Source organism: Priapulus caudatus, unplaced genomic scaffold (assembly GCF_000485595.1).
Source record: "Priapulus caudatus unplaced genomic scaffold, Priapulus_caudatus-5.0.1 Scaffold23, whole genome shotgun sequence".
Lineage (NCBI taxonomy): Eukaryota > Metazoa > Priapulida > Priapulimorpha > Priapulimorphida > Priapulidae > Priapulus > Priapulus caudatus.
Window position 1 is genome coordinate 824250 of NW_014577084.1, and position 12799 is coordinate 837048.

At 42.6% G+C, this 12799-nt stretch overlaps 2 protein-coding genes across 2 annotated transcripts in view; both read right to left on the minus strand.

The window, feature by feature from the left end:
• LOC106813578 overlaps positions 1-568 on the minus strand; it is a 22305-nt gene extending 21737 nt beyond the window's left edge. The window contains exon 1 of the mRNA XM_014817755.1: positions 487-568. The gene's annotated coding sequence lies outside the window, so the exon portion shown is untranslated. The remainder of the gene's footprint in view (positions 1-486) is intronic.
• A 1086-nt stretch (positions 569-1654) lies between these two features.
• The window catches only part of LOC106813479 (trafficking protein particle complex subunit 13-like), a 22990-nt gene continuing 11845 nt past the window's right edge, over positions 1655-12799 (minus strand). The window contains exons 8-10 of the mRNA XM_014817623.1: positions 9462-9562; positions 2853-3006; positions 1655-2534 (exon numbers count right to left, since the gene is read on the minus strand). Of these exons, the coding sequence (XP_014673109.1) occupies positions 2439-2534; positions 2853-3006; positions 9462-9562 (351 nt within the window). The 3' untranslated portion in view covers positions 1655-2438. The remainder of the gene's footprint in view (positions 2535-2852; positions 3007-9461; positions 9563-12799) is intronic.

Consider the following 12799-nt stretch of genomic DNA (forward strand, 5'->3'; position numbering starts at 1 on the left):
TGTGTGGGTGTGTGTGGGTGTGTCACTGTGTGTGTGTGTGTGTGTGTGTGTGTGTGTGTGTGTGTATGTGTGTGTGTGGGTGTGTGTGTGTGTATTTATGCACACATATGTCGGAACGGAGAGCTACATTAGTAGAGCCCCGCTTGACCGTACACCCCTCTAGCCATACAGCGAATTCCGCCATAGTCACTATAGTGTGTATATCCACTCAACTGTAATTTGCTTACAGACGCAACCCGCACAACACGTACTCTTCGTCGCTATATTACAATTAACAAGCTGCCTGTAGCGACAGAAGCACTCACCGCTATACACGCAGGTTGGAACAAGTAAGATCAGAATTCCCTATTATCTACTTCCTGTAAGATGAAGACGTCCGGCCCGTAATACTGCCACTGATATACAGAACGCGTGTGCGCGCCTTATCAGATGCACATGCACTTCTATTAGCCGGTGCAGGTGGAATAGTCAAAAATAATTACTCACGTTCTCATCCGCCAGGCTGACTTGACAACACCCAGGTCAGCATGATCCTTCGCTGACGACACCCGATTCGCGTACGGTTTGCTGCGTGCTGAGCGACGAGTGGCCAAATCTGAGAGACGACAGCAGCAGAGCGCATTAATCCGCTTGCTTGATATCAAGGTGATGTACGCGCAGTCGCGCACTGCGTGTGTTGCGCAGTAAATGCGAGTAATGCGAGACAGTCTGACGAGACCTGTGTGGGTGTGACGGGTACAAAAGCCATGGCTGAATCAGAGCATATGAATCAACTATTATATATGCTCTATTTGATATGTTGATTTATATGCTCTGGGCGAATCTAGGATGCGAGCTAAGAGTAATTGAGGCGATTGCGTTTGTGCTGAAATGTGAGGTAGAATAATATGTAGTTACACATCGTGACAAAATATACGCACTCCTGCAATTAAAACACGCATGATCACTTTTCCCCATAAAACCTTTGTCTAAAACCATCCTGCTGGTTGAAGGTTAATATAGGTGAGTGTTAAATTACCCTACTATCGGTTGTAAAAACAGGTACCGCTTGGCCCTTACTCCCAGTTTTCGAATGTGACTTTTAAAAAAACATCCCTATTTTCTCAGATTATTCATTAAATTTTTTAGTCAAATGATATACATTTTCTTTGAATATAAGAACACATACACGTACGTGTTTTTCTTCGGTATCCCCCACTTCCTTAATGAGAGGCGATTGTGGTAAGTGAAATAAAAGACGCAAAATTCTGATGCACGTAATAAAGACGTGTTAGCTGCACTTTGTGTAACACACTCTGACTCATAGGGAAAGCTTTCTGACAAAACTTAAAATGGTGCTACTGATGTAAGATATATACAATGTCTACCCGGCTACAACAGCTACCCGGCGACACATCAGCGGCTTTCTGCGCCGACTGAATGCCGTCACCGCGTCATTTTGTGTGCGACAACATATAAAATGTCTAACTGACGAAATCTGAATACTGAAACCAAATACACGAATAGGACTATAACAAAATACTAGTTTCATTATCCACACGCCCGCACGCACACGCACACACAAACGCACACACACACACACACACACGCACACACACACTAGCATGCATCACTTAACAAGGACATAGATATATGATGCATATCACGGATGCGGTTACGATTTATGAATGTTTATTCATGCATAGAACTGTATATAAATGAAAATCTGAAAAAACATGACTCAATAAAGCATTTCCATGATTTTATTTTGAAAACCAGAGAATAATGGAACATTGTCGCGTTTCCGCGACGGTGTTCACTTCCAACAGCACGGAGAAATCATGATCACAACGTCTACGGCATGATTTACAAATTAGCACCGAGGATAATAGGACCTATAGTTACTTTCCAGGTAAATGAATCTACAATTTATATGACACTGCCTACTCTGATTCCTTATGAATCAATGCTGAAGAAAAGAAGCTCTGCCAGAAAAGAACCTCTATGAGTTAGTGTCTGTTGGCAAAATTGTTTCACTGCATCGTTACAGTCGTAGTTATATGGTATTACTAAGAACTGCAATTATTTTATACAACAGGAGAGCCTGGTCAATTTTCAAAACCACCTATATATTCATATAGTTTCTACACGTTATATAGTATAGCTATAACAGGTATATGTACATTTCACATGTATTTAAATACACATACACACACATGCAGAATATCCGTGTGCACTGCACATCCACGCTCATACACACTCATTATTACCGTATATACACCAAACCACGACCAAAGACACCCAAGATCGAAAGGTGTTGATTTAACACCTATTTTTTACTGCTAACAAGCACTGCTATAGATACAGTAGTGTCAATTTTCCAGCACTTGGCAGTGACTGCAATTCAGTACGCCTGGAATGGAATGGGTTGCGTGGAGTGAATCGGCTGGTGTAGCTGATCAGCAGACCGACTGCATGACAAGTACCTGTCCTATATCATCATACTCGTACGTCCTCTTTAGGAATGTATCAGTGACCCTGATTCCAGATATACTCTGTAAAATCAGCGTAAATGTGCACATGCATTACTTTTGGCTAAATTCCAATTGCAATTAGACAAATGTAAACACACATTGCATAGATTTTTCTACAGCGTTTATGGAAAGTTATATCAAAGTCATATAAATGTTGGAGTACTGCTGTCGGTGAAATATTCAATATGAATGCAAAACTACATTATGATCCCGACTACTTGGTATTCAAAGATAATAAGTCAAAATGATATATGCTGTTGCATACCTACATTCCTCGCCATTTTATCAGATGCTAGCAAAAGCAAGTAATGACAAGCTAATAGTTACTAGACACTTTACCTGCAGTCCTGGTTTTGTATATAGAATTTTCAGATTTAGCTCCATGCTACTATTTGCTTCCAATCTACCAAGTTGCTTATTTGCTATGCCACACCATAGCAACCCTATCTGGTGGTAGTTTTGTAACGATAAACCGAGCTCCATAGTTCGTTCACTGCAAAGAGAGATGGCATGTTACTGCTCTAACATTACATAAGGTTCCAACTACACTACATATTTTGGCATTTACTGAATTTAGTATAAATTTTCATAATAGTTTGCTGGAAGCAGAATGGACACCAGGATGACTATCAATGGACAAGTCTTTATTTTATAGTAGTGGATATGCAACAAGACTTGAGAAAGAGCTAACCTTTTTTACTTTAATAATACCCATTATATAGCCATGGGATGTAATATTTATTTAAAAACTACCCAGTACTTTTGTGAAACTAAGACACTGCCCTGCTTAATGATATATGAAGCCAACTAATCACCTTTAAAGAGAGACATGACCCTAGGTTCCTTGCATATATTCAGTTAAAATGGGTTTAAATTATGCTACATTAAAAAATTGTTAAAAAATCATTAGAAATATTTTTTTTTAATGTTTTAAAACTGACAGCTACGACGATGGTGGCGCCACCACAAGTGCATCGACTGAAAAAGATGTGCAGCGTAGATGCATGCTACCTACCAAGGGTGTTTTTTATTTACTCATTTAAGAGGAGAAGGATTGCGATAACTTGTAAACCACTCTTAGTTTCAGTTATTATAGAAACGAATTTGTTCTAAAATAAAAATCGTTTGATTAAAGGCATACTAAGCCCTTTGATTATGCAATGTTGGCGAATGCTAAAGTAACTGGCACCTTGTGTAGTTAATAAGTACATAACCTTATAGCCAAACGCGTATTAGTTTGTCCAATATCACTGCAGGTTACATTACAAACAAGACTTGAAATCGGTTGTTGATATGTATCAACGTATCATTTACGTGCCGTAAATGTCATCCAGGAGTCAAGCAATGACGTAAACATTTGTGCGTCTCGTATGTTTTGGACGCCAGATGAAATGGAAGTGCCAGCGGTGTAACCGCGGCCACGGACTAAACATGGAAATGGAGTAAAACACACGTACTAATCACGGACGCACGTGGACAGCCCTGACAAAAAGTTAATTATCACGAGCGTCCATGTTTACGAAATCATTGCTTATTATATTATTATGATTATTGTTTATGATAGCATTGCGTACGGCCGAGCATGCGTGCGAAAATGTCCGGTGCACTATAAATCTGTATCACACCCGCTTCGCCGGCAGCGGTTTGAAACTGTAAACAACTGATTTTTGGACTGCGGATTTCAATTAGATATTTCTTAGTAACCAGCAGTGATATTGGACAAACTAATGTGGGTTTGGATGCAAGGTTATGTACTTATTAACTACACAAGGTGGCAGTTACTCTAGCATTCGTCAACATTGCATAATCAATGAGCTTTGTATGCCTTTAAATAGCAGTTAGGTATAAATATAATTGCACTTTTGTGATTAGCTCTCGGTCTGTAACGTGCAAAATAAATTGGGAGAAGCGCAACTTTGTCGGGGTGGCAGCACAACCATGCGGGTTCATGTCAGCGATCAAAAATAAAGACTTCGAACTCACTGTTGTTTTATGACAAATATGAATGTGTGATTATAGAAATTTGTAATTATATACTATTATTTATGCACTTACTATCATAATATCAGGAGTGAATAATAATCGAATCTTATTATATTATATTATACAATTATCGACCTGTGATGAGGTCGATACGTGACTATACGGACCTGGTCAAAGATTGGTTCACCGAGGCCAACGGCCTAGGTGAACCAATCCTTGACCAGGTCTGTATAGTCACGTGTCGACCTCATCACAGGTCGATAACCGTTTTATTATATGGTTAATAAAGAAATAAAAAACAAATTGAATGTGTTAGTCAATAAACACACATACACACACACACACGCGCGCGCGCGAATTCACTCACAGACGCACGCACAAGCGCACGCACACACCCACGCAAACATACGCACATGCACTCGCGCACGCACGCGCACGCACACGTAACAGATATGCATTCAACGGCATACAGAAACTTTACAACAAGAGCATTGTGGACCAAAACTTTGAACCCACAACACCCTTCTCTCGCGATTGCCTCCGCGTGTGTGTATACACCTCCCACAGTATCATCGGCCGCCGATTGCTGCTGTCGTACAAATTCGCTATTACGCGCGATCTCTGGCCGAGGGAAAACGCAATTTTCGAGCGAAAATTCGCGCGCGCCGCATTGCATAACAACCGGAGAAAGAAAATTTCGCAAATTGTTTTTCCGCGCTGCCATATATAGCGAGAGCAGTGTTTTTCTTCCGGCATCTCTAATCCGCGTCCGGATCCGCATCGACCCCCCCAGCGGGGCAAGGCTGGCTTCATCTCTCCATTCAGCACTCGTCATCTCCCGAGGCTTCCGTCGCCTGAGATGTCAATGTTGCGAGGGGTCAGCAGCGCCGAGTCGCCATGCAATTTGCGCCGAGTAACGACGGAATCGAACGAAGCTGCCGAGACTGCGCGCGATGCGACGCGAAAAAATGCGCGCGAGTCGTCGAGCGCCGTTACCTCGCCGTTTAAGAAGCAGAATATCAAGGCGACGAAGAATCCCTGAAACGAGAAAGCAACAAAATACAATTTATACTCGAGACTGTGGCTGCTGCTGCGAGGCATGTAGCATGTTGTATGATGATTGCAGCGTATTGCAGCGCGGGAGACTAGCGTTTTGTATTCACCGCGTGTCGGCGGGTCGTAACATTTTTAATTGTTAACAAGCTTAAGTCGTTCCAACGCCTGCAAAATATGTCGTCGCACTCATGCACGCGCGCACACACACACGCACACACACACACACACACACACACACACACACACACAATATATGTATATGTATATGTATATGTATATGTATATTATGTATAGGCCTACGTATATGTATATATAAAAAAATTTATGTATATAATATTTACTTATTTATTAATGTGATGATACTAATATAAATATTAATCATAATGTATTGATATTGTTATGTAATTACGTATCTATATTTATTAATTGCTGTAATGGAAAAAAATAGTTTGACGAAAATTCGAAAAGGTTGTTTGCGTTGTGCTTTTCAAACGAGTTTGCTGGGCACATCATTCGTGCATTACAGGATATCTATGTGTAGTGCGGTCATATGTCCTCACCCCTAGCGGAAACATTTGTGGAGTCATGATTCTTCATCAAAAATCGGGCAACAAATAAATACGGGTGTGGTCTGACGTGGTGACATTATTATGACGTAATTATATTGAGCTAATATACATACAGTGTGCAACTCACGAGGCGCCAGTTTTATCCGAACCGTACCGAGTTTGTTTTAATTTTCCGCCAACTATGCTAATAGCTGATTTATCGTTCGCATTTAAACACGGGTTAAATTGCCATCCGATAGCGATTGATAGCCGAACATCTAACCACGGAATTAAACAAGACACTCTAATAGGCTACCGGAATATAAACTAGAGGCAACATCGTTTTCAACAGAAACCAGATTCTAATTATGTGCGTTATGCAATAGCTTGATGCCGTTTTATTAAAATTACTAACGCACTAGCGCGACCCGACGTTACCGAATGTGAGCTGCATAGCTATGCGAATGAACATAAACGTCGAGCTAGATTCCCCAGTGATGACTCCAGCGCGTCAAACGACCTAGTTGGAGTGCGCATGACGTCAGCGAGTCTCTTTTCGTAAAAAATTTATCGCCAACGTATTATCCCGATATTATAGTGCAGCGGCATCGATTGCTAAGCTGGTCGAACAGGGCGAGCGGTAATGCAGTAAATCGGCGTGTCCCCCTAGAGACGCAACCGGATTCCGGATCGCACACGTGCCCATTTTGCGAAATGACAGGATATACAGAAAAACAGTCTGCACCAAACGCCCTCGCACTCGTATGCTACATATGATAACAAGCCACTGCTACATGCCGCTGTTATAATATGAACTATACATCAGTCGACAAACATTAACTTTATTAAGCTGGTTCACACGTCTGTAATCGTAAAATGAAAAGAGAGGTACGTCACCGCACGTTACGACACTACTTGCCAATGTCCGAAATCCTATAAACAAACTGCACCACGCTCCGATTAGTCCCGTGTTTCAGGAAAATGTTTGTGATCTTTTTGGAAATAAGCTTGAAACTTTAAATATACTAAGTTAAGTAACTGTGTTTATGGAATATGAATACGTTCTGCAGTAGAAGCAGATTGACAGCGCCCCCTCGTGTTTCTATCGCAAAGAGTATTTACTCTTGCCATATGTATATATGTATGCCAAATTTCGATTTTGTTCCTAAAACTGCACAAACATTGCGTTTATGAGAGCTAAAGCCCGGCGCACACGTGAGTAATTTTACTCAAGTAAAATGACGCATGAGTCAAAATACTCAGGCGTAATATTTTCAGCGTTCGCCGCACACGTGAGTAAAATTACTCAAGGAATAAGTGGTAATGCAGATCACGTGACTGTGCGTAGCCAATACTGGTCGCACAATGATTTAAACTCATGCGCTGTGAGTACCAGTGTTGAGTAAATTTACTCAGCGCGCGCGCACACGTTGAGTAAAATGACGCATGAGTCAAAAATTATCAAACACGTTTGATATTGAGTAAAGTGACGCATGCGTCAAATTGCTCAACGAAAATCTGCCGCACACGTGTGTAAAATGACTCATGTGTCATTTTACTTGAGTAAAATTACTCATGTGTGCGCCGGGCTTAAGCTATTGAACTACATGAGCTTGGGATTATGACTTCATACAGAGTAAAGTTACCATCATGCAAGTTACTAGACAGTAAAGTTCATTCGCCAAAATCAAGAGAATCTGTTTAGCGCCAAGTCATGAACACGCATCAACAACCGTTGCCGCATTTACTTTATCATAAACGCCATCTTTACGTCTCATCTGCTGTCCAAAAACCTAAATTTTCGATCGTACTAATGTCTACACAACATATCCACTCACGTTTTGGTCAATCCGCGCACCCACCACGCGCAGTCGCACATGCACGCACACACACACACACACACACACACGCACGTATACGCCCACGTGTACGCGCGCTCGCACACTCGCACGCACATGTACACACACACGAACACGCATTCGCACACGCGCACGCATACACACACGCATACATTCATATCTTAGCCTCTAGAATTACGTGTAGTAAACCGTGTACATTTCAGACGACCCACTATGACATCAACGCGCAGGCGGCGGTGGCCACTCTTCTGTCGACATATTATTAGTTGTATCTACACGCACGAGTAAACAGCCTACACAGAGCGCCGCTAGAGGGCGTTGAGGAGGCGACGTGCCGGCTCACGCCTGCTCCCGCAGAGCTAGCGTTGACGGCTGTGACTGGATGCGGTCCGTTTCTCTCGTCGACGCTGCGATGACGTCATAACGGTTGGCCGACGTTTGCGTGCGGCGGATCGTAACACGATGGACAATAGCTGTTCCTTGATCGTTTCGTTGGATTCTGCGGCAGAAAAAAGGAACGTGGGAGATCTAGAGTAGGCAAGAATACGCGATGCGAGAATGTGTGAGAACGTGCGAGAATGAGTGAGAACGCGCGAGAATGTGCAAGAACGCGCAACAATGTGGGAGAACAGGTAGAAATACGCGATAAAGCGCGAGAATGTGCGAGAACGCGCGAGAATGTGTGAGAACGCGCGAGAATGTATGAGAATGCTCGAGAATGCACGAGAACGCGCGAGAATATGTAGAAATGCGCGAGAATGTATGAAAACGTGCGAGAATGTGCGAGAACGCGCGAGAATGTGCGAGAACGCGCGAGCACGTACAAATGGCTCTGGTGATTCGTGGTTGATTAACATGTGACATAACTGGCAATTGATGACCTTTCTACAACTACTCTATATTGTAATACGCCTCATTAGGTGAAGGCACTTTACGGCAAATAGCGTTACTACGTTCTTTCGCTACGTTACACAACATGGTATACGCGATAGGCACATGATACATCGGTGTGTACACGATATCCTCTACAGAATTAATAAGAAAATGAAGTTCACGCACGCACAGACACGCAAACACAAACACGCACACACACACAGACACGAACACTTACATACGCACACACACGTACCCTCCCCCACACACATACACACACATACGCACACACATGCACCCTCCCCCCACATACACATACACAACTGCTAATCTTCGATATAGAAGCGGTAGCTCGATTGGCAAGCGCTCACACACCCACTTTCTTCACGCGAGGTGTACTCGTTTGACACGCGCGGTCAACTCGGCATGAGGTACGGACCTCCAAATGCCATATGGGCCAATCAGATTCAAGCAAAATGCGCTACCATATAATAAAATCTATTATTATTCACTCCTGATAATATACTATAAATTTCTGGGGTTTAGTATCCCTTTCACTACACTGCACTGCATTGCACTACATGCACTCCACTTCGAGCCAAAACTGATTACACTTGCTTCTTACTTACACACAGTTAGTCAACTTGCATGTCAAATGTAGAGTCTTCTCCAGTTCAGCAACATCTGGGGAACTAATCAGTTCAAATCTTATGTCTCCATGACCAGGAGCCTACAAATAGTGTGATTAAAGTTATTTAATCAAACGGTTAATTAGCATTCATCATAGTTGTGTCTCACGTAAAATCATTTTACCTTCTATGACCTGGTTATATGCCACTATAACATGGTTTCTTATTAAGGAATTATTTAACTGCTACATTAAAAATTCCTGTATAATATGGTCTATAGTCATGCTTAACAGAAAGTGAAAGAAGTGCTTGCGCCAGCCCTACTCCTTGGTTCAACCTCTTCTGAAAAAATTGTGACCTACAATTGGAAACTTAGTGATATATAAGTTAATCAATTCTGTTATATGATATGGCAACTGTTACGATATGACATTCATGTATCAATACCATATATATGTACATCGTTGATGACGTCACATCACAACATATGAGCAGTAATAAAATGGCTACCTATAACACATAACGTGGTTGAGCATTGCCTCCTTATTATAGGCCTTCGGGCACGCTTCACAGCAACAAGCATAAATAAAGTTATATATTACTTTTTTTAGTGGTGGAGAGCATGTCTCACACCGTGAAATAAAAACCAATATTGTGTGACCTCTGAAAATCAATGTTGCCTGCTGAATGGTGCTACCACCTAGCGTTAACACTTTCTTGCCACCAATGGCCACACTGATGTACAGCAAGAGAAGGTTTGAATCAATACACAGCATATCGATCTGACTGCATAAAAACAAAAGCTAGGAAAAACAGCCAAAGCTAACTCTGTTAAATTTCCAAGTTTTCGAACATTACGTTGTAATGTTTGCCATATGATACGGCAGACGTCATTATCAGTTTGTTGATTGTAGTTTGGATTTTGATCGCTTGATGAGCGAGGCTATACATTACCAGATTTGTGCAGGTTTTAGTACATTTCAAATTAGATTGTTTATATATGTCAACAAACCTAGAACGTGATTTTTGCTCTCACGAGACTGGAACCCTGTCTCTACACTAGGTTGATTACCTTTGTATAAATTTAAGATAGGTACCAGTATATAAATATTTGCATCACGTAACTATACGTGCACTTGTTTTATGGGACTGTTTGAATAGTCCATTATCGCAAAACTAATGATGGCAGCAGGGCTAATCTCACGCTCTCACTCCGGGTCTGCTAATTCTCATGCATACAGAAACTAACAGATAAATGAAAGTGTCAATGACACTGTAGCTCACCTTGGGTGTGATAAAAGAGGGAGAAGGGATATATAAAGCAAAAGTATATATGGGAGAACTCCCATTATGTCTCCCATTATATACTCTTGATAATGATATATGCATGTTTTGATGCAAAAATAAATGTTTCAGATCTGAAAGCCTAAAATATTGACGAGAGATGGCGCTACGCCTAAATGATCGCCATTTTGGTTTCCGAATATCACAACAATAACATATTCCGGTCAAATTACTGCAACGAAGAATCTAAAACACAATATTACACGTATATGGGTATGATTGTAGAGTTGAAGACCAGTTAGACGAAATAAACGTAATAGGACGTTGTCATCTCTCCCATAGGAGTAACAACTGTTTTGGGGCTAGCCTTACATATTCACATACCAAAATTTAACAAAATCGAATGAATTTAGATGGCCATTTTCATTTTTGCCAAAAAATCTCTCTCTTCTCTCTCTCTCTCTCTCTCTCTCTCTCTCTCTCTCTCTCTCTCTCTCTCTCTCTCTCTCTCTGTCTCTCTCTGTCTCGCACTCCCCGTCTTTCTCTCTCTCGTCTCATCCGTTCTCTCTGTCCCTCCCAATCAATGCTAAATATGTCATTGTCATTTCTCTGAAACAGTTTAATTTCGCTCACAATCACAGCAGAATTGAATTAGATTCACTCGTACAATTGAACATAATTTTCCCCGCCGCTCTAGCGTGACTACCCGCGTAGAGATTTGCCAATACAATCCAGTCCGCAGCATATCTCTCACAATCGATTGGATACGTTTCCCCGTTGAAACGAAACGGCTAATCAGAATAACCGATAAACAAGTGAACAGTAGTAGTGCATCGTGGGTATCCGATTGAAACCCTCACTTCTGCGTAGTAGCAGAGCACGATTGATCAATATTGATCAATGTCATTACAGATTACAGATATTTTTTATCTTCCTTCCGCCCTCCTTCCTCTCCCACCGCACTCCACCCTCTTCCACCGCGACCTTTTCTCTTTCTACCACAGCCTCTCCCTCTTCCACCACGCCCTCCTCCTTCTCCCACAGCACCCCTACGTCTTTCACCATGCCCTCCTCCCTCTTCCACCACGCTCTCTTCCCTCTCCCACTACCCCTCCCTCTTCTACTACGCCCTCCTCCTTCTTCCACCAAGCCTTTCCCTCTTTTAGCGCCCCCTTCCTCTTTCACTTCGGACTATCTAACCGATACTGCGAGTGATGGCAGACGACGGAAAGCACGAACGGCGGTGCATGCAGACGCGCTCTCACCTGGAAGGACGAAGATATCGCCAACAACTTCTGGTAGATCACTTGCCCACTGCTGCCCTCTCTCGCCGGGAATGATAACAATATGTAGTAGACTCCGAGTAGTGGGATGAGTATGAGAACGGCGCGTACGGCCTTCCTGTAACGGGATCATCGTTGAATGTAGTTAGCGCAAGCTAGGGGAAAATACCCGCTAATGAGTGTGTAGTACTCGCCTTCGTGGTATGTGGTGATGTTTGGTGTCGTTGTACATGTGTAGCTATGGGTAGCGATACTATAACTACTGTGGCTCAGACCATCATGATAGGAAGTGATAGTAGTATTGGTACTAGTTATGACTGTTGCTGTTGTTGTGGTCGTGGTAGTTGGGCTAGTAATGGTAGAGATATGTGTGTTCGTGATAGAAGTTGTGTGCGTGTGTGTTTGCGTGTGTTTATACTCCAGATATAGGGTATGAGGTATGGTGTATGGAGGTTGTGTTTGTGTTCGTCTACGGAGATGTACGCGGAACGATGCCGGACGGGAAACGAGATCTGTAAGTAGCAGACGACTTCCGCTTGTCGCCCCCTTCGTCGCTGTTCGCTTGTTCCGTCCCAAGCCTGCATGTATGTGTATGTGTATGTGTGAGAGAGAGAGCGAGAGATAGTGTGTGTGTGTGGGGAGAGGGTGCGCGCATGCGTGCGTGCGTGCGTGCGTGCGTGCGTGCGTGCGTGCGTGCGTGCGTGCGTGCGTGCGTGTGTGTGTGTGTGTGTGTGTGTGTGTGTGTGTGTGTGTGTGTGTGTGTGTGTGTGT